The 21,722-nt window shown below is 37.8% G+C and overlaps 1 protein-coding gene across 1 annotated transcript in view; it reads left to right on the forward strand.

The window, feature by feature from the left end:
- CFAP47 (cilia and flagella associated protein 47) overlaps positions 1–21,722 on the forward strand; it is a 510,608-nt gene that overhangs the window by 172,539 nt on the left and 316,347 nt on the right. Inside the window, exons 30-32 of the mRNA XM_057495502.1 lie at positions 210–431; positions 15,517–15,598; positions 16,484–16,612. Coding sequence (XP_057351485.1) covers positions 210–431; positions 15,517–15,598; positions 16,484–16,612 — 433 coding nt within the window. The remainder of the gene's footprint in view (positions 1–209; positions 432–15,516; positions 15,599–16,483; positions 16,613–21,722) is intronic.

Raw genomic sequence — 21,722 nt, forward strand, 5'->3', positions numbered from 1 at the left:
ATATTGGAAAACTCTGGGATGATTAAAAAGTCTGATTTTTACTAACAAATGAAATATTTAACAAATGGAATATTTATTCCTGAATAAAGTGAATTTTATAATTTCTGAATTGATTTTAAATAGAATTTTATTTAGTCATTGAACAGGTTTTTTTTCTATAATAAAACATTTTGCAATTCAAATAAAGTTTCTAACTTGTTTCCCCACAGGGATGTGTATAAAATACAATCCGACTCATCAACCTCGTCATCCAAAAAATATTCCAGACACAATGCCTTTTCCAAGTATAATAAGACAATTTATGATGTGGTGCTCCACTTGAGTGGAAAAATGCCACCTGGAATTAATTCAAGTCAGTCTTTACCTATGGATTACACTGACAGGGTGATGCAGCTTCATTTGCAACATTCTTCACTTCTTGACTTTCTCAAGTAAGATACCATGGATGTGCTAATTAAAACATGTAATTATGGCTTGGATAGATATGTAAGTAGATGGGTACAGAGATATATAGAAAGACTTTGATATTATTTGTCTTTCTAGAAAATAGTTACTAAGTTTCCACTATATATGTAACCCTGTAATATATACCTTGGAAAATAATAGAAAATAAGCATTTCATGAGCCTCTGAATTTATAATCTAAGATAATCATTCTCAAACTTTATCACGCATCCAGATCACTGGAATAAACAGGCTCTAGCCGTTACCCACAAAGTCTATGATGTTAATTTGCATTTATCACAAGTTTCAAGTGATGCTAATATTTCTGGCCCATGACCTAATTTTGAGAATCCTCATATAAGGCAAATATATAAATCCACTAAACAAAAAAGGGATGGAACCAATAAGTTTATTCCTCAGATCACTGTTAGTATGACCTCAAGTTATGGATAATGTGAACTTTTAGAGTACATAGTTAAAAAGTCTTTTAATATTAAAATAATAAGCATGTGAAAATTGCCATAAGTGGTTGATATAAAGATAGGAAAAATACTTCCATTGTAATGTCTGTGTTCCTCTGCACAGATTAAATGGTGACTGGCCAAGAAATAGAAAAGCAGTGTTCATTAGAAGTCTGAGGGGAGTGGTGGTGAATTTATATCACTTCTTTTGCCTACATTTATAGTATCCTTATCTGCTGAAACTGCCCATATCCATAAGCAGTGTTATTATTCCGTCTTCCATGCTCCTATACCACTAAGATGGCATTTGTTACTTGTGGTTATTTATGTAATAAGGTTAATGTGTTTTGAAATATATTACTTTGTTTTTATCTGTTACTTCTTGCTTCTTTGTGGAATCTACTCCACAGTTGGTCAGAGATGCTCACCTATCTTAGCAGGGGTGGGGTGGAGGGTAAGAAGAGGACTTTCAGAACACAAATGCAAATGAAAGAATCTGTGTTCAATTTTCTGTTTTTTAGTTTTCTTCCAGATCAGAATGTTTCAGTCCCTAGCAAAACTGTGGTCTTAAAAATTAGACATGGTACTGAAGGAAATATTTTTTCTTTATTTCTTAGGCTGTCGCTATCATGTCAATAGCCAAATCTGGCTTGAGTTTCTTGTGGCTTGGAGGGAATTTGGAAGTTTCTAGGTCACCAAACTTGGCTGAGTTAAGACCTAGGCATCCTGTTATGGAACCTGAGTAAATGAGAGGGACTCCACTGAAAGGGCAGAAGGACATGGCTGGCTCTGAAGCCACAGTACAAATTACAACTATCTGAGGACTGGGGAGTGCCTGAGCCAGGTATCCGGGACCTCCTGGTCCTTGATGGGGCTAAGAGGAGAGACACAAGACCACCATCTCAGGCCCCCGCAGCAGAGGCCCACATGGCACCTAGGCTCCAAGCAGAAAGGAGTCCTTTCCAAAGAGGCTGAGGATCCAGAAAAGCAGTCACAGGCCTGCAGATACAGATACGAGAGTACCTCTCACCTACCTCACGGAAGCACAAATGCAGGGCTGGCAGAGAGGCCTTACACAATTTGGAGATCCAGCCTTTATGAAATAACGTCAAGTTAAAATACAAAAATTAGGTACATGGCTTTTTACAAGAGACTCATGAAAGAAGGAAACCTGAAGTTGAAGCTTTATTTACTAAACAATAACTCTACCTGTTACTCGATGCCATCTTGTAGGAGGATAGAGAGGACTGAAGTTTTGTTTGTTTATCCCAAAGAACACGACTACTATACAATAACTGTTTACAAATTAGAAGTCTGTTCAGGTTAGAAGAGAGTAAGATCCAAGAAGATTCAAGTCTACATTTTCTCCCTGCTCCTCTACCCTCAATCTGGGTGGGAGAATGAGAAACTGTATCAGTTAAGGAAAACGTCACAGCTGCATGTAACTATGGAAATTATTTTCAACCCCACTGATTTATCCAGAACTCAGTGAATCCACTAATTCATGAGCATGTTGAGGACAGGAAGCATATCCCATTCAACTGGCATCTCTAACACCGAGGGCCATTAAATATTTATTGATTAGCATTGTCTTTCACAGAGTTTCGCTTTTCAAGCTTATGTGGCGAGTGGAATAATACTTGGAAATTGGGTCCCAGGACAGTCACATAAGAATGAAAAAAATTTGTGAGGTATAAAAATTAGGGGTAAAGGAAAAACAAATAAAGGATTTGTATTCCAGGACAGAAGTTGTAACCAGTGAGAAAGGGTCAAGTTGGAGAAAGGGAGGTATGTAATGTGAAAGTTATGTGTTGAACTTAATAATATTTCACTATGAACTCTTAAAAATAACTTTAATTATTAAGGCATTTATTTCATCATACCTATATTAGTTTGCCAGGGCTACCATAACAAAATAGCACAGACTAGAGCACTTAAACCACAGAAATTAATTTTCTCACAGTTTTGGAGGCTGGAAGTGCAAGATAAAGATGTTGACAGATTGGGTCTCTTCTGCGGCCTTTCTGCTTGGCTTGCAAAGGGGACACCTTTTCTCTGTGTCCCCACATGGTCTTTCCTTTGTGCATCCAAATTTCATCTTCTTTTAAGGACACCACTTAGATTGGATTAGGGCCCACCTAATGGCATCATTTTACCTTGATCACCTCTTTAAAGGTCTTACCTCTAAATATAGTCACATGCTGAAGTACTGAGGCTCAGGGTTTCAACCTATGTCTTTTGGGGTGGACATAATTCAGCCCATAACAATGCCATGTGGCATATATTATAAAAATATTATGTAATTGGGTGTTATGTTTTATAATAAATTTCATATCATTGTACTTGAAATAGTATGCTTAATGTTTCTTCACATGTGTGCCTGTTGTGGAATGAATTGTCTCCACCAAATTCACATGTTGAAGCCCCAACCCCCAGTGCAACTGTATTTGGGGATAGAACCTTTAAGTATGTCATTATGATTAATGACATCATAAAGTGGGGCCCTAAGTGGTCTGGAAGCCAGGAAGAGAGGTCTCACCAGCAGCCGAATTTTCCAGGACCTTGTTCTTGGATTTCCTGCCTCCAGAAATATGAGAAAACAAATTTTTGTTGTTTAAACTACCCACCTTGTGGTACTCTGTTAGGAGAGTCAGAGCAGACTAACACTACCTAATATCCTTTGATATAATTTCATTTGTTTATAACCACTAATCTTCATGATGTGATTAACTGTCATTGAAAAAAATTAATGTTTTTGATTTATAATTTCCATAATATAAAACCAAAACAGAAGCAGAACAAAAACACCATACACTCTGCATTGAAATTGTAAATTGGGTATCACATAATATGAAACTCTTACTTTCTAATTCCATTGATTTTTAAATAAATTGTTCATTTGCCAAAATAAACACAGAAAAAGCAACTGTTTTCCCTTTATAACTAAATTTAATTCCATTTGTGATTTCATTTCTTTTACCTTTAAAAACTATACCCTTCTTACTTATGTGTGACCATTATGGTATCTTATTTAATGGAATTGCATCTAGGACTGAAAACGTTTCAAAGCAACAGTCTAAGGTGTGATTCTGGAAGAGCACCCCAAAGTGGGGTAAAAGAGCATGGCTTTTGAGTCAGGTAGATGCAGGCTTAAATTCTGGCTTTTTTGTACCTCTGTGACTTTGTACAAGTTATGTAACCTGTTGATGCTACAATTTCAATATCCATAAAATTAAGGATGATAATTCCTAAACTTACTTGGTGATAAAAGAATTAGAAATAATAAAATACGTATTACATGACACCTAATAGATGGTGATGGTGATGATCAATTTAAATGTAAAATGCTCATATCATATTTCATATATTAAAATATCTCCTTAAATTACTTCAGTATATTAACCATTAGTGAATACAGAAAACTGACTCTTGTGGTATCATTATCACTGAAATAGAGTATTTTAGAAATCTGTTCTTCTGTTAGAAGCACATGTTTTTTTTGTTTTGGTATCATTAATGTACAATTACATGAGCAACATTATGGTTACTAGTCTCCCCCTGTTATCAAGTCCCCACCACATACCCCATTACAGTCACTGTCCATCAGCATAGTAAGATGCTATAGAATCATTACTTGTCTTCCTTGTGTTGTACTGCCTTCCCTGTGTCCCCCACCCCCCACTACATTATGTGTGCTAATCGTAATGCCCCTTTTTCTGCCTTATCCCTCCCTTCCCACCCATCCTCTCTAGTCCCTTTCCCTTTGGTAACTGTTAGTCCATTCTTGGGTTCTATGACTCTGCTGCTGTTTTGTTCCTTCAGTCTTTTCTTTGCTCTTATACTCCACATATGAGTGAAATCATTTGACACTTGTCTTTCTCCACTTGGCTTATTTCACTGAGCATAAAACCCTCTAGCTCCATCCATGTTGTTGCAAATGGTAGGATTTTTTTTTCTTCTTATGGCTGAATAATATTCCATTGACTATATATTGGTCTACTGATGGGCACTTCGGTTGCTTCCATTTCTTGGCTATTGTAAATAGTGCTGCGATAAACATAGGGGCACATATATCTTTTTCAAACTGGGATCCTGCATTCTTAGGGTAAATTCCTAGGAGTGGAATTCCTAGGTCAAATGGTATTTCTATTTTGAGTTTTTTGAGGAACCTCCATACTGCTTTCCACAATGGTTGAACTAATTTACATTCCCACCAGCAGTGTAGGAGGGTTCCCCTTTCTGCACATCCTCACCAACATTTGTTGTTGTTTGACTTTTAGATGTTGGTCATCCTAACTGGTGTGAGGTGATATCTCACTGTAGTTTGAATTTGCATTTCTCTGATGATTAGTGATGTGAAGCATCTTTTCATGTGCCTATTGACCACCTGAATTTCTTCTTTGGAGAAGTGTCTGTTCAGCTCCTGTGCCAATTTTTTAATTGGCTTATTTGCTTTTTGTTTGTTGAGGTGCATGAGCTCTTTATATAATTTGGATGACAACCCCTTATCAGATATGTGATTTATAAATATATTCTCCCGTACTGTAGGATGTCTTTTTGTCCTACTGATGGTGTCCTTTGCTGTACAGAAGCTTTTCAGTTGGATATAGTCACACTTGTTCAGTTTTGCTTTTGTTTCCCTTGCCCAGGGAGATATGTTCATGAAAAAGGTGCTCATGTTTATGTACAAGAGATTTTTGCCTATGTTTTTTTCTAAGAGTTTTATGGTTTCATGACTTACATTCAGGTCTTTGATCCATTTTCAGTTTACTTTTGTGTATGGGGTTAGACAATAATCCAGTTTCATTCTCTTACATGTAGCTGTCCAGTTTTGCCAACAGCAGCTGTTGAAGAGGCTGTCATTTCCCCATTGTATATCCATGGCTCCTTTATCATATATTAATTGACCTTATATGCTTGGGTTTATATCTGGGCTCTCTAGTCTGTTCTGTTGGTCTATGGGTCTGTTCTTGTGCCACTACCAAACTGTCTTAATTACTGTGGCTTTGTAATAGAGCTTGAAGTCAGGGAGCATAATTCCTCCCCTGCTTTATTCTTCCTTCTCAGGATTGCTTTGGTTATTTGGGGTCTTTTGTGGTTCCATAAGAGTTTTAGAACTATTTGCTCTAGTTCATTGAAGATTGCTGTTGGTATTTTGATAGGAATTGCATTGAATCTGTAGATTGCTTTAGGCAGGATGGCCATTTTGACAATATTAATTCTTCCTGTCCATGAGCATGACATGTGTTTCCATTTATTGGTATGTTCTTTAATTTCTCTCATGAGTGTCTTGTAGTTTTCAGAGTATAGGTCTTTCTCTTCCTTGGTTAAGTTTATTCCTAGGTATTTTATTCTTTTTGATGCAATTGTGTATTGAATTGTTTTTCTGATTTCTCTTTCTGCTAGTTCATCATTAGCATATAGGAATGCAACAGATTTCTGTGTATTTATTTTGTATCCCACAATTTTGCTCAATTCAGATATTAGATCTAGTAGTTTTGGAGTGGATTCCTTAGGGTTTTTTATGTACAGATATTAGATCTAGTAGTTTTGGAGTGGATTCTTTAGGGTTTTTAGGTTTAGGTTTTTTATTGTTTTTATGTACAATATCATGTCTTCTGCAAACAGGGACAGTTTGAGTTCTTCTTTACCAATCTGGATGCCTTTTATTTCTTTGTGTTGTCTGACTGCCATGGCTAGGACCTCCAAAACTATGTTGAATAAAAGTGGGGAGAGTGGGAATCCTTGTCTTGTTCCTGATCTTAAAGGAATAGCTTTCAACTTCTCACTGTTAAGTATAATGTTGGCTTTGGGCTTGTCATATATGAATATATGACCTTTATTATGTTGAGGTACTTGCTCTCTATACCCATTTTGTTGAGAGTTTTTATCATGAATGGATGTTAAATTTTGTCCAAAGCTTTTTTCGCATTTTTGGAGATGATCATGTGGTTTTTGTCCTTCTTTTTGTTGCTGTGGTAGATGATGTTGTTGGATTTTCAAATGTTGTACCATCCTTGCATCCCTGGGATGAATCTTACTTGATCATGATGGATGATCTTTCTGACATATTTTTGAATTTGGTTTGCTTATATTTTGTTGAGTATTTTTACATCTATGTTTATCAGGGATATTGGTCTGTAATTTCTTTTCTTGTGGTGTCTTTGCCTGGTTTTGGTATTAGAGTGATTTTGGTCTCGTAGAATGAGTTTGGGAGTATTCCCTCCTCTTCTGCTTTTTGGAAAACGTTAAGGATGATGGGTATAAGGTCTTCACTAAATGTTTGATAAACTTCAGCAGTGAATCCATCTGGTACATGGGATTTGTTTTTTGGTAGTTTTTTGATTACCAATTCAATTTGCTTGCTGGTAGTTGGTCTATTCAGATTTTCTGTTTCTTCCTGGGTCAGTCTTGGAAGGTTGTATTTTTCTAGAAAGTTGTCCATTTCTTCTAGTTCATCCAGTTTGTTACCATTTAATTTTTTATAGTATTCTCTCATAATTCTTTGTATTTCCATGGTGTCCATAGTGATTTTTTCTTTCTCATTTCTGATTCTGTTTATGAGTGTAGACTCTCTTTTTTTCTTGATAAGTTTGACTAGGGGTTTATCTATTTTTTCTGTTTTTTCAAAGAACCAGCTCTTTGTCTCATTGATTCTATTGTTTTATTCTTCTCATTTTCATTTATTTCTACTCTAATCTTTATTATGTCCCTCCTTCTACTGACTTTGGGCCTCATTTTTTTCTTCCTTTTCTAGTTTTGGTAATTGTGAGTTTAGACTGTTCATTTGGGACTGTTCTTCTTTCCTGAGGTAGACCTGTATTGCAATATACTTTCCTCTTAGCACAGCCTTGCTGCATCCCACAGATCTTGCAGTGTTGAATTATTGTTTTCATTTGTCTCCATATATTGCTTGATCTCTGTTTTTATTTGGTCATTGATCCATTGATTATTTAGAAGCATATTATTAAGCCTTCATGTGTTTGTGGGCTTTTTCGTTTTCTTTGTGTAATTTATTTCTAGTTTCATACCTTTGTGATCTGAGAAACTTTCAATCTTTGAATTTACTGAGGCTCTTTGTGTGGCCTAGTATATGATGTATTCTTGAAAATGTTCCATGTGCACTTGAGAAGTATGTGTATCCTGTTTCTTTTGGATGGAGTGTTCTGTAGATTTCCATTAAGTCCATCTGTTCTAATATGTTGTTCAGTGCCCCTGTCTCTTTACTCATTTTCTGTCTTGTTGATCTGTCCTTTGGTGTGAGTGGTGTGTTGAAGTCTCCTATAATGAATGCATTGCATTCTATTTCCCCCTTCAATTTTATTAGTATTTGTTTCACATATGTAGGTGATCCTGTGTTGGGTGCCTAGATATTTATAATAGTTATATCCTCTTGTTGGACTGACCTCTTTATCATTATGTAATGTTCTTGTTTGTCTCCTGTGACTTCCTTTGTTTGGAAGTCTATTTTGACTGATACAAGTATTGCAACTCCTGCTGTTTTCTCCCTATTAGTTGCATGAAATATCTTTTTCTATCCCTTTACTCTCAGTCTGTATATGTCTTTGGGTTTGAAGTGAATCTCTTGTAGGCAGCATATAGATGGGTCTTTTTTTTTATCAATTCAGTGAATCTATGTCTTTTGATTGGTGTGTTCAGTCCATTTACATTTAGGGTAATTATCTATAGGTATGTACTTATTGCCATTGCAGACTTTAGATTCGTGGTTACCAAAGGTTCAAGGGTAGCTTCTTTGCTATCTAACTTAACTCACTTATTAAGCTATTATAAACACAGTCTGATGTTCTTTATTTCTCTCCCTTCTTATTCCTCCTCCTCCATTCTTTATAAGGTAGGTATCATATTCTGTACTCTTTGTCTATCCCTTGATTGACTTTGGGGGGTAGATGATTTGATTTTGTATCTACTTAGTAATTAATTGTTCTACTTTGCTGTGGTTTTATTTCCCCTGGTGAACATCCATTTCATCTTAGGAATACTTCCATCTATAGCAGTCCCTCCAAAATGCACTGTAGAGGTAGTTTGTAGGAGGTAAATTTTCTCAGCTTTTGCTTATCTGAAAATTGTTTAATCCCTCCTTCAAATTTAAATGATAACCTTGCCAGGTAGAGTATTCTTTGTTCAAGGCCCTTCTGCTTCATTGCATTAAATATATCATGCTACTCCCTTCTGGCCTGTAAGGTTTCTGTTGAGAAATCTGATGATAGCCTGATGGGTTTTCCTTGTATGTGATCTTTTTTCTCCTTCTAGCTGCTTTTAAAAGTCTGTCTTTATCCTTGATCTTTGGCATTTTAGTTATTATATGTCTTGATGTTGTCTTCCTTGGGTTCCTTGTGTTGGGAGATCTCTGCAACTCCATGGCTTGAGAGACTATCTCCTTCCCAAGATTCGGGAAGTTTACCTCCTCAATGACACTTTCTGTCCCTTTTTCTCTCTCTTCTTCTTCTGGTACCCATATTACATGAATATTGTTCTGTTTGGATTGGTCACACAGTTCCCTCAATATTCTTTCATTCTTGGAGATCCTTTTTTCTCTTTGTACCTCAGCTTCTTTGTATTCCTCTTCTCTAATTTCTATTCCATTTACCATCTAATCTACTACATCTAATCTGCTTTCAAATTCCTCCATTGTATATTTCATTTCAGATATGGAATTTCTTAATGATTAAATATCTGTCTTAAATTCGTTCCTGAGTTCTTCAGTATTTTTCTTTACCTCCATGAGCATGTTTATGATTTTTATTTTGAACTCTCTTTCAGGCAGATTGGTGAGTTCAGTTTCATTTGGCCCTTTTTCTGGGGTTTGTGAGATTTTGGTGTGAACCAGGTTCCTTTGATGTTTCATATTTTCATGTTGCACCCTCTAGTGCCAAGAAGCTTTAGTCTCTGTAGCTGCTCAGCCCCTGGAGTGATTTTTGGGGATTGCAGGGGAGTGGCGCTGGTGCCGGGGGGAGAAAGAAGTGTTTCCTGCTTTCCGGCTGCAGTGCCTGTCTCCAGTGTTAGAGCCAGTGGGCTGAGCACCCAGGTGTAAGCCTCTGTGCTTTGCATCTCTAGTCATTGTAGGTGGGGCCTCCCTCTGGCTGGCCTGACACCAGTGCAATGACTGCTGGTTTACGAGCTGGTGCCGGCAGGCCAGGAGGAAGGTGCAGCATGCCGCATATCACAGTGCGGGGCCTCGGAGCTGAGTATCTAGCCAGGAGAATGGAGTGCCTGAATCTCCTCAAAGTTCCCAACCTGCTGAGCAGAGCGCACCCAGACAACCTTTTCTGCCTATCCCTTCTCTGGTACAGCAAGCTCCATGCAAACCCTGCCCCTTCAGCAGCCTTCTGGCTGCTGGGAAACATCTCAGACATCTTGCCTTTCCTTTGTCCCAGAGCAGCTGGATGTTGATCCCCGTACTCCACAAATGGCCATAATCTCAGTCTCTCAAGCACTTCGCCTGTCCCAGCTCCCCAACCCCAGCAACCTCCAGAGCACTGCACAATGTAGGTTTGTATTCCAAAGCAGACCTCCAGAGCTGGGTGTTCAGCAGTTCTAGGTTTCCACCCCTTCCGTGCTCCATTTCTCTTCCTCCCACCGGTGAGCTGGGGTGGGGGAAAGGCTTTGTTCCCAGCAGATCAAGGCTTTGGTATGTCACCCTGTTTCATGAGGTCTGCTCTGTTTGTGAGGTCTGTATGCAGTCTGGTTCAGCCCTCTTTCCTGTTGTTGTTTTATGGCTTGTTGTATTGACTATATTTTCATACTGTATGTGGTTTTGGGAAGAGTTCTCTGTCTCACCTCTCACACTGCCATCTTGAATCTCAGAAGTACATGTTTTTTGTTGATATAAAAACACCAGAAAACAGTGTTTATCAGATGGTCTTAATCAGATAAAATAGAAATTTTAAATTTTTGCAAGTTTGAAATATGAAGCACATGACCTTTCTTTTAATTTCACTGCTTCCTGCTTTTGGTCCTTGATGATTGATTCAATAAAGTAAACACTTTAATTCAATAAGGCAAAAATTCTAATGCCATTCTTATTTTAGAAAGTTAGTTGTGCTTTTAAAATCTATTGAAATATTAACTGTGAGCAAAAGAAAAGTTTGGATATTTAAATAAATCTTTATTTTTTGTGCATTATAGAAGTCCATTTTCTTATGGCATCTTTAGACTCTATGGCACTGATCTTTGCTATTCTTTAACATTGGTGTTAGTACAGCTCCCAGTAGTGTTGACATTAATATAGGTGGTTTCTGTTTTGACATTTTATGGTGTGAGGATGCAGGTATGGAAGAATGATTTTGGAATTAAAGCTAAGCTATTCAAATGTATTGCTCTTTTATCAGTAAACACATGCCTGTCAGGATATGTTGGCTACAATAAAATTTCTCAGTATTTAGAATGTGGTAGCATGGTTAATAAAACTGGTTCATTGATACAAGATATGTTGTAGTTGTGGGCAGAGGGGTTTCCCAACTCTGGGAAAGTCCACTATGAATTTGGTAAGACTGAATAACAATGGAACATTGTGGGTAAAAGGGGGCTCATACCAAGCTTTATTCTCATGGCAGTAGGTTGAATGCTAGACTCCCGCCCACCGGTCTCAGTTTCTGCCTTGGCTCCAGCCTCTGCTCCCCAGGTGCTGCCTCTGCTCGTGGCTCTGTCTCTGCTCTCTCTTGTTCCCCTCTTACCCACTCTTCCTTTTCTCTTCCTAACATGGAACTCTTCTGCTTTTCCCTCTCCTTCACTCTGCTCTAGACTCCACTTTTCTGCTTCTCTCTTCCCTTCTTTCTAGGCTCTCTGCTTTTGCTTCTAGCTCTGCCCTAGCACTGGGCAGAACTCTTCTTAAAGCAATACCAGCCATTAGTAGCATGCTGCCAACAGGTATGAAAGTAGGCACCTGTACAACAGGCTAAATATTACCTCATTGAAGATATACAATGGGCAAGATTAGAATCATGTGAGAATCCTGGCCATGAAATTTCCATTTTCCCTACATATGTGCATACGTTTCATCATGTAAATATATGTTTTGAATTCAAAATAAATGTTGTTAGCTTCCCTGTATTAAATTCAAAATAAATGTTGTTAGCTTCCCCATTTAAATTTGATGACAGTGAGTAAGGACTTTTGTATGAGTGAAATTATGTTGATTTTGTACAGTAAGTTAAAAACTATAATTTTTGGAGATTAAGTTTAGAATTTAATAACTCATTGCATCTGATTTTGTTTTGTTCTACTCAGTGTAGACTCAGAAGAAATATTCAAATGGAGAACCTAGCATGTAAAACTGTAATCAATTCAATTATGAAAGTCAGCTATCTGTAAAACTCCTGATCAGACATAAAATCTATTGACAAAACTTTACTGTAAATACTGTCTTAGGGACTGATGAAGTTAGGCCTTGAGATAGATTCTAAACGATATGAGGGAAACAAGTCTCTTGTAGGGGCAGAAAAACGATTTTCCCCCTACCCTTCTAGGTTCTTAGTCAAGACCCCCCTATAATAAAAAGACAGATTAACAGGAGAAAAAAACAAAACATTTTTTAATTGCATTCGTAAGTTAGGTAGCCCCAGAAAGATTTAAGACTTAAAAAGCAGTCAAGAAGACTGAGGCTTGTGTACCATCTAAGGAAAAGGGATAGAAGTCTAGGGCTTCAAAGGCTCTATGTGGAGTGGTGGTGGTGTGTGTGTGGGGTGTAGTGGGTGGTTGTCAGGTGGGGGGCCTGGAAAGTGAGCACAGGAAATTTTTGGTAAATCAAAGTTTCTCTGCCTTGTAGATAAGTCTCTCAAATATAAGTTATCTCTGGTAATAGCTCTCTCTTGGTACAGGCCCACTTTCTAATGTAAATTTCCTTTATAAACATAGATTTCCCTTACAAAAGGGTAAATTCTACTCTGTTTTCAGAGCTTTTCCTGTGTCTGCAGTTTGTCAAAATCTGTATGGCAATGAGGCGTATCTTCGAGTGGCATGTTCTGCTACCCTTCACTTCATAGCAATGTCTATAAAATGCAGTCAAAGAACAAAATTCAACTGAGTACATTTCAAAGCTCTTATTGGCTTTATTCAGCAATTCATGAATTGGGTAGTATACAATCTAACAGATAGAAGGGATTTCTGAAGACCTGTACAAGGGCAAGAGATATTACAGCAAAAGGGAGCAAGAATAAAGAAGTTGTTAGGCAATGAGAGCAAGTGAATACATTACCCCAAAATGTGCCACTTTGGCAAGTGGATTGTTTTGAGCTGGAGGCAATTTGGACCCAGCAGACTCAGGAAAAGCCTTTTACCATTCCTGTAACTGCCTAAGTGAATTTACAGAAGGAGTCTGAATCAGGAAAAGAGCTATTACCAGAGGTAACTTTGTATATCAGAAAAACTTAGCTGCATCACACAGAAAACATCTGATTACCAAACATTTGCTCTTCTCATCTTCCTGTGAATTGTCTTCCTCCCCTTTGAAGGCCCAGACCTCTAAAACCCTTCTCTTTAGTTCAGGATGGTAAATAAGGCTCAGTTGCCTAACTGCCTCTCAGTCTTCAGGTCTTAGTGGGGCTCCAGTTTATACACAGTTAAATTCTTTTGTTTCCCTGTTAATCTGTTTTATGTTAATTTGGTCATTAGACCAGCCAAAGTATCTAGAATGGAAGAAGGGAAAAATCCAACACTATAGCAAAAAAGCACGTTTATTATTGCAAGGTTATCTTCCTTTAGGGGATGGCAGGAACCTATCAGGTATATTACCTAGCTAATGCTGATCAGGAGATTCCTGACTGACTGGTTTAAGATTCTATTTCTGGGATAGCCAAAACCATAATAAAGTACACCCACCAAGTCTTTGCTTGGTGACATGGGGCTTAGCATAAGCAACTCCATTTTGGGCCTGTTGTCTTTATCAATGCAAAAATGCATTCTTCATCCTCAACTTTTTACTGAGGACCTACTCTGCTGGACACTACAGAATACTCCAATGAACACCAGGTGGTCTCCCTTCTCAAGAAGCTCTCAGCTTAGCGGTCCCCTGATAGTTTCCCCAGGTTCTCAGTAGGAGTTGATGCAAGTGATTATTTCCTCCTGAGATCCTGTCTTAGCTTTGGATGCAAGGAAGTATTCCAGTTTCTTCCTGTGTGTCTGGACTATCTGTCTTTGTTTCCCCTCTAGGATTTCAACTTAATAGGGCATCATCTCATGGAGTTCTTACGTAGACTTAGTTCAGCTACTCCTGCTAAGGAGCTATGTTCTATTAAACATCTAATAGACTCCCTCTGTAAATTCACTTAGGCAGTTACAGGAATGGTAAAAAGCTTTTCCTGAGTCTGCTGGGTCCAAATTGCCTTCAGCTCAAAACAATCCACTTGTAAACAACCTAATAGATTTAATAAACCTATAGTAATTCCAGTGTAATGAGGATTCATAGGAGTAATATAAATGCAGACAAGAAATGTGTGAAAAGCAAAGAGAAGAGATGATATTCAACTTCCAAACAAAGGAGCTTTTATGTATGTAGCATGATTTCTTGTACTAGCTTCCACTGGCCCAAGGCCATGTCAAACTTAATAACTCCAGAACTGTGTTCTCTGCTTCCACTACCCCAAGGGTTCCCTTCCTCTCTTCTCTCTTCACATTCATCTGTGCTATCTACAAGGTTTGAGTTTTCAGAATAATCTTAGGGCTCCTTCCTGCTCTTTCTTTTTTCCACTTCTCAGTAGATACAGGACTGCAAACTGCTGAGGGTGTCAGAGTTAAGCACTAGATGTGGCACTCTCTGATGAATGCTTATGGCACGTGGTGTTCTGTGCTCACTAAATGAATTAGACCAAAACAAGCAAAAGCAGACTAGGACACACTTCTGTCAAAACTGTATTAGGTGTCTATAAAGTGGTTCTGATGGTGATTGACATGCATATGAAGACTTTGGATAAAAATACTTCAAAAAATATGACAGTAAAAAAATATAATCTTAAATGTGATTAATTAAATATATAGAAATCTATATACAGTTATGCTTTTAAGTATATAAAATGTAAACACTATATATATTTATATAATGTTATAAATATTTGCTGCCTCAGATATACTACTACAAGTTTATATAATCAAAAAGGCCAATATTTTTGGGTATTCTTTGGAAAAATAGATGATGGATTGTTTTGGGGATTTTTATATTCAAGCATATGTGGTGATAGGCATTCAGTGAACATTGTGTAACTAATGATCTAATAGACGTTTTATTATATTCAAACTTTTCCCAGGTGTTTTTCAATTTTATAATGTTACAACAGAAACAAAATGGTTAGTGCCTTGACAGTAAGGGCCAAGTCATATAACTCTACATCCAATTAACATATAAGGTGGATGTGGATGATAATAGGCATGTAATAAGTTCTGTCTCATTATGGCTCTCTAAAGGAAATGTCATATGCATGTTTTATTGTTAAGGAAACTTAAAAAATTAATATAAATTTTAAATTTGAAAATTAAAATTCAATATGTATATAAACCATATAAACTATATAGCATTGAGATAATTGAACTTCAAATGCAAGTGATATATAGATCTTGAGTATTATACTGTAATAATTTAGATTTTTCTTTTTTGATTGTAGTGCTCAAGGAGCATGTATTTCTCATGTACTGCCAGAATTTCTGCTTGAACCAGAAGATTATAAGAAGTGGATTGAAATTACAGTAAGGGAGTATAATTTCTAAGAACAATCTGCACAGTTATTATTGAATTCACGCGTTTTGTGTTTGTTAGGAGATATCATTTTAGAATGCTTGATTTTTTACTTATGGAATATTTTAAGGCATGTCTTTCTGGGCATTCTATATATATTTTTTTATCTGTCTAAAAATCTCTGTATAGTTCCTATGTAGAAATGATTACATGGCTTTCTTAAAAATATAAGTAACTGCTTCTTTTAGGGGATTTAGAAATGAAGGTGGTGTATGCTTATGCAAATTTTTTCTTACAATAAATGTTTAGAATATGTGTCTTCCAAGGAAGGTACTGGTTTAATTTCCCTACCACTTGCCACTACTCTAATTCAGTTTTAGGGGAAAATTGCAAGAAAACGTAGAGGATATGCATAGTTTTTTCAAACTATACAGTTCATCTTATGGAAACCTTTTGAGAAGGGGGATTATTTGGAGAAGCCTACAGGTTTTGAGGTAACTCTGCTTTAGTTGAGGCACTTCCCATGTGACATGAGAAGAAGAGCCAGGGGCCTGCCCTTTGGCACTCAGCTGTGTTCCTGTGGCTTATCCCAAGGGTGGGTTGGGGTTTGAAGTTCAGAATATCTTTGCATGTCATTCTGCTGCTTCTGATACAGAATGAGCTAGTAGATGTACTGCATGAATAAATCTGTGACTTCCATAAGGGACTATCTGTTCCACAAAGTCACCTGTGTTGATAGTTTCAATTACTGGCATGTGGGAATTAGAGGTCATGATGGATGTAGAAAATGAGTATGTGAAGGTTTATAGAAAGAAAAATTTGTATGCTGGGTAAGCAGTTAAAACTGTGGACTTACATTTACCTTGCATTTTAATTAATGTAATACTTTCTCAAAGTCTTCCGCTAGTCCCTCGCCTGCATGTTCCTATATACCTAAGGAAAACCATTCTATTGTTATCAATATGACTAAGTTTGAAGCCTGGAGCAAGCGGGCATGGACAGATGTACTCCTTCAGATGTACAAGGTAGCATTTTCATTCTTGTTCACCGCTGGTTTTCTGGTTGATTTATGTGAATAGTTAAGGTATAGGTAATGCTGCTGTAAAAGATTCATAAACGTAGTAGGTCAAATAAGATAGAATTTTTATTTTTCTTTCTCATGAGAACTGTTGAGAGGTAGTTTAGAGATACTGGTGTGTCTCTTCCATCCTCAGTACTCACCTTTCATGTCTGGGTTAGTTTCTCAGAACAAGGAAGGACAGATAAAGGAGTAGACGTAAAGTAAGTTCTTTTTAAGGTACTTAAAAGTGATGAAAATATGACTTTGCTGGGTCTGAATTGCCACCTGAAAAGTGCCTCATTTCCATTTCACAGTCCAGTGGGCAGAATTGAGTCATATGACTATACCTAGCTGCAAGGAAAGTTGAGAAATGTAGTTTGTAAAGTAGGTAGCTGTAGGTATATTCTGGAACTAAAAGGAAGGATTAAAAAATGATGTTAGTGAAAATACAGTCTCCACCTCTGATATACAGTACAGTCTTGCTATACAGTTATTCTGGAGAGATATTCACTAGGAATCCTACCACCTATAGGTGTGAACAGGGTTTATGAGATTCTCCAATTTACTTCATGTCAAGTTGCATGCACAGACGATTAACATACCATAAACTGTGCCTTCATACCCTGTGCCTTTATTGCATAAAAAGTTTTGGTTTCAGTCCTGGAAATCATTCCTTAGGCTTCCAAATGTGACACTATAGATCTTGTCCACTAAGACCAATGGTGGCTTTTGCTCTCTCTTCATGGGTTGCAGCCACAGGTAGGGCGAGCTGTAGGAGAGGGAGTTAAAACAAGGAAGAAGTTAAATAGAAGCAGCAATTAGCCATTGAAAGGAAAGGACAAAATTAAAAGCTAAGTAGTGCACAGTTTATGGAAGACTCTTGTTGCACAATGCTTTTTAAATAAGATCTTGCTTAATCTTTACAACAGTAATCCCCAGTTTAGAGATGAGGTAACAAAGGGTCGCAGGCATGCGTGCTTTCTTTCAAGGTCACCTTGATTTGAGCCATGTAAAACCATCTGATGTAGGTAAAGTTTATTTCTTCCTTGTTGTTCTCTGCTAAGGCCCAAGAGACCCTGTTCTTGCCTCCCTCTGCTGTAGCCAGCCCCCTTTGGAGAGTTCTTTCTGCTGCATGATTCCTACTTACTCCTTCTCTCCTCCTCTTTCTTGTTGGATGTCAAGAGGTGAAATCGTGTTTTTTCTTGAGTAATTCCAAGAAGAATGTATGAGGGTGTTTGTGACTCTCAGCTAAACTTAGATTTGGGAAAATGCATTTTCTTATTCCCTAACTCTAGACTACATCATCTATAATTTTGCCCACTGATAAAGAAGAGCAATTCCAAAACAGAAGAGCAGCAAATGCCCTACTCTGTGGACAAATTAGTCCTAATCTAAGTTTGTGGGCTTTATTCATTCACTCATTCATATATTCATTCATGTGTGCATTCATGTATTTGTTTAGTTTAGTTCATTTAATCCATCTTCCCCAGCCCATAAGTCTATGAATATAGAAACCAAGTATCATTTGTAAACTGAGAACTTAATACTGTGTCAGCTCCATGGTAGATGCTCAAGTAATATTTGTTGAATAAAGTTATTCAACAACTATTATGGTCCAGGCACTGTGTGAGGCTCTGGGAGTATATGAGTAAACTTGATATAGTCTGTCTCCTCAAGGATTTTGCATCCTGGTGTCTATAAGCCACTAAATAGCAACTAAGTGTATATAATTACAAGAAACTATGACAAATGTTATGACAAAGTAAGCCCAAAGAACTAAGGATGTGTGCACTTAGAAAGGAACTGGACTTTCCTGTGCCTTGGGGAAAGTTTCCAGGAAAAAGTTCAACTTAAACTGAGCCCTGAGAAATGACTGGGAGTTTGCCAGACAATGTGGGGCATAGGTTAGAGAAAGAGTGTTATTTGTGTGAAGGAGGCAACTAATGAATTATATTGGTAAGCAAAGCAATAACACTTTCTAAGAGAGGGGCAGCCTTCATAACTATTAAGTGTAGAACTAATAGGACTTGGTGAATGACTAGATCTTGGGGTTGTGAAGGAGACAGGTCCAAGATGACAGTGGGTTTCTTGCTTGAGTGGCTGAATGGAATTTGATTGAAGTCACTGAAATACATGACAAGAGGTAATAAAAGGATTTTGTTGGGGACAGATGGTAGGACAGGACAAGAGGGCAATAATAAGTTAATTTTGGTCTTGGTGTATTGTAATGCCCTGTGTGATTACCAGGTGGGTGTATCCTTTAGTCAGAAAAAGATCTGGGTGGCAGCCCATGTTTGGGATTCCTCATTGATTCAGTGATGAAAATATGGGTCTGAATTGCCTTCAGCTCAAAACAATCCACAAGCCAAAGTGGCACAGTTTGGGGTGGATGTATTCTGCTCCCCCTCATGACTAATCATTCATTACTTAATAAAATACCTTAAAAATGAGGTATGGGAGCTTGGTCTACTGTACAATCCTCAACCGGATTCTCAGTTACCTTGGATCTGGCATGCTTCTCGAAATTCCTTAAGTTAATGGTGTAAAGAGACTCCAGTCTAGAAGTACAGGTAACAACCTGGACTTGCAGCGGTATCTGAACTAAAGTGCCACGAGGGAGCTATTTGAAATTCCAGTGGAAAGCCGGTGGGTCAGAAGTACAAGGTAACAGGTGGGACTTTCAATTGGCATCTGCATTTGTGGTGGGATGTGGGGAGAGGTTGAGGGTGCATTCTTGCCAGGACTAAGTCCTTAACCCATGGAATCTGATGGTCTCTCCAGGTCGATAGTGTCAGAATTGAATTGTAGGACACCCTGCTCATATGCAGGAATAACTTCTTGGTGTGGGGAAACCCCTGCTCCCTCACACTTTGTGTGTTGAAATTGTGTGCAGAACCCTAAAGATACAGCATTATTGTAGTTTTGGCATTGTTGTTTTTGAGTCTTCAAATTAGTTTCTTGTGCTATAGTAGGATAGTCAAGGACTATGTTCCACCATATGGCCAGTATATTGACTTTGCAGGGATGCTATCACTCACATTTCTTGAATCAGATCTTAAAATATGAAGGACATATCCAAACATTTTGTGAGGGCAGGGAAGCTGTTCCTGAGTACAGACCACTAAACTTATTTACCCAATGTTCATAGGTTAGCTGCCACAGCTAACAAGGCATTCTGGCCTTTCTAGTCCTCATTCCATTCCTTTACCTCACACTTTGTGTGGATTGGCTGTTAAGCAAAAAGTACTAGCAACACTTCTTACACAAAGTGGATTTGGGTTTGCCTGTGATAGAGTTTTATATTTCGTATGTCTTTTTATGCTTCATTTCATTTTTCTAGAAATTTATCTTAGAGTATTTTACAAAATTATCATTTTCTGGCAGAGTTTAACAGGTCTTTCACCACTGATAGTTTGAGAAGCACTGCTGTAGAATTAAGTACTGAAGGTGGTGGTTCTTGTATTAAAGGTCAGACCCATCCCCCATGTGGCTCCACCATCAAATCCACATTTAGTCACAGGTCACAGGCAGAGTTCGTCTCATTTACAGAGTGGAGGTAAGAAATGACAGATGAGTCCTGAGCCAGCTCAGGTTATTAACCTCAAACATTTATCTCAGCTGTATTCAGATGATTCATCATCTGGTATTCCCTGAGAAAGGGGAAGGGGTCCTTTTCAAAGGCTTTTAATTGCATTGTTACAGAATATGTCATTTGAAACTTAGGAGCCTTAGATCAAATCACACAGCTGCCAGAATGAAAGAAGGTGACAGTTTTGTTTCACTTCTATCAAAAAGTTCCTAAATGATGCAATTTACAGTTATGAATGACTATTCTTAACAGACATATACCAGATAAATATCCAAAATTCAGAAATGGATTTTTCATGAAATTTAAAAATAGTTCCCATAGTAGCAACGAATCAAAGTTTTGGAACTCTCAGAGGATGTTAATAATTTTGGAATTGTATTCATTTGAGATGACATAGCACAGATATATCATATGTAAATAAATGAGCACTTTTTTCCAAAGTTGCCACCAACACGTACTTGACCATGATAGTACTTGTAGATTTTATTCTCCTAGAAGCCGACTCTGAGATAAGTGTTTGGCTAAGTCGTTTATTTCAGAGGTAATCCCAAGAAGCATGGGTATTTGATTAATGAATTGAATCAGATAATTTAGGGAAGCCAATAACGGATGAGGTTTCAATAGGTTACACCATGGGCCACTGAGGCTCAGTCCCACTGTGGATCTACAGGAATTGAGAAGTCCAAAACACTAGACACTGAGCAATCTCTGAAGTAAAAAGGTGTATTGAGCCATTACAGATGCTAGCCAGAAAAAGAGTTACTGGAGATGGGTCCTTGGTCTTGTTGCTGAGAAAGAATTCAAGAAAAGATGCAAAAAAACCTGCAGAGCATTAGGAGTTTGTTTGGAGAATAAAAGTTGAGAGAAAGACAAAAGTACGTGCTAGAAAGTTGGGAGCAGGCAGATCCAAAGGTAGTTGCACAAAGGAAACAATGGTAAACTTTTTTATGTAAAGGGAGATGGTTATTCACTAAGCAGAGTGCAGTATTTTTTGGAGTCTCGGCTTGCTTCGTCCTCAAGTTGGGTGGAGGGCTTTTTGACTATATTTTGTTCCCATCGGAACTGTCATGGTGCAAGGAGGTGTGATTTTCACTGTGCTAACGACTGAGTGGCATGAATTTTACTATGTTAATGGATTATGGGGTGAAGTTTCTGTCAGTTTCTCCTCCATGTTGGAATCAGCTGGTTTTGGCTGGTCTGTGACCTATATTCTCACTCCTCATCCCATGAGAACAGCTTGCATGGAATGTGTAGAATGTAAGCAAGCATCCTACCGGAGTCCTCCTCCCTCTCCCTGCTTGTATCCACATATCTACCTACTATGACAAAAGGACTGAGTCCTGGTACAGGAAGTTTATGCTTACCAGCAACAAGATCTCTCTGTGTGCACTAAGTGAAACCTCTACCTGGATAGGGGAGGGTTCTTGACTCTGAACAAGAAAGAATTCTCAAGCAGGTCAGACAAACATAGGTAAGAAAGAAATTC

This window comes from Manis pentadactyla, chromosome X (genome assembly GCF_030020395.1).
Source record: "Manis pentadactyla isolate mManPen7 chromosome X, mManPen7.hap1, whole genome shotgun sequence".
NCBI lineage: Eukaryota > Metazoa > Chordata > Mammalia > Pholidota > Manidae > Manis > Manis pentadactyla.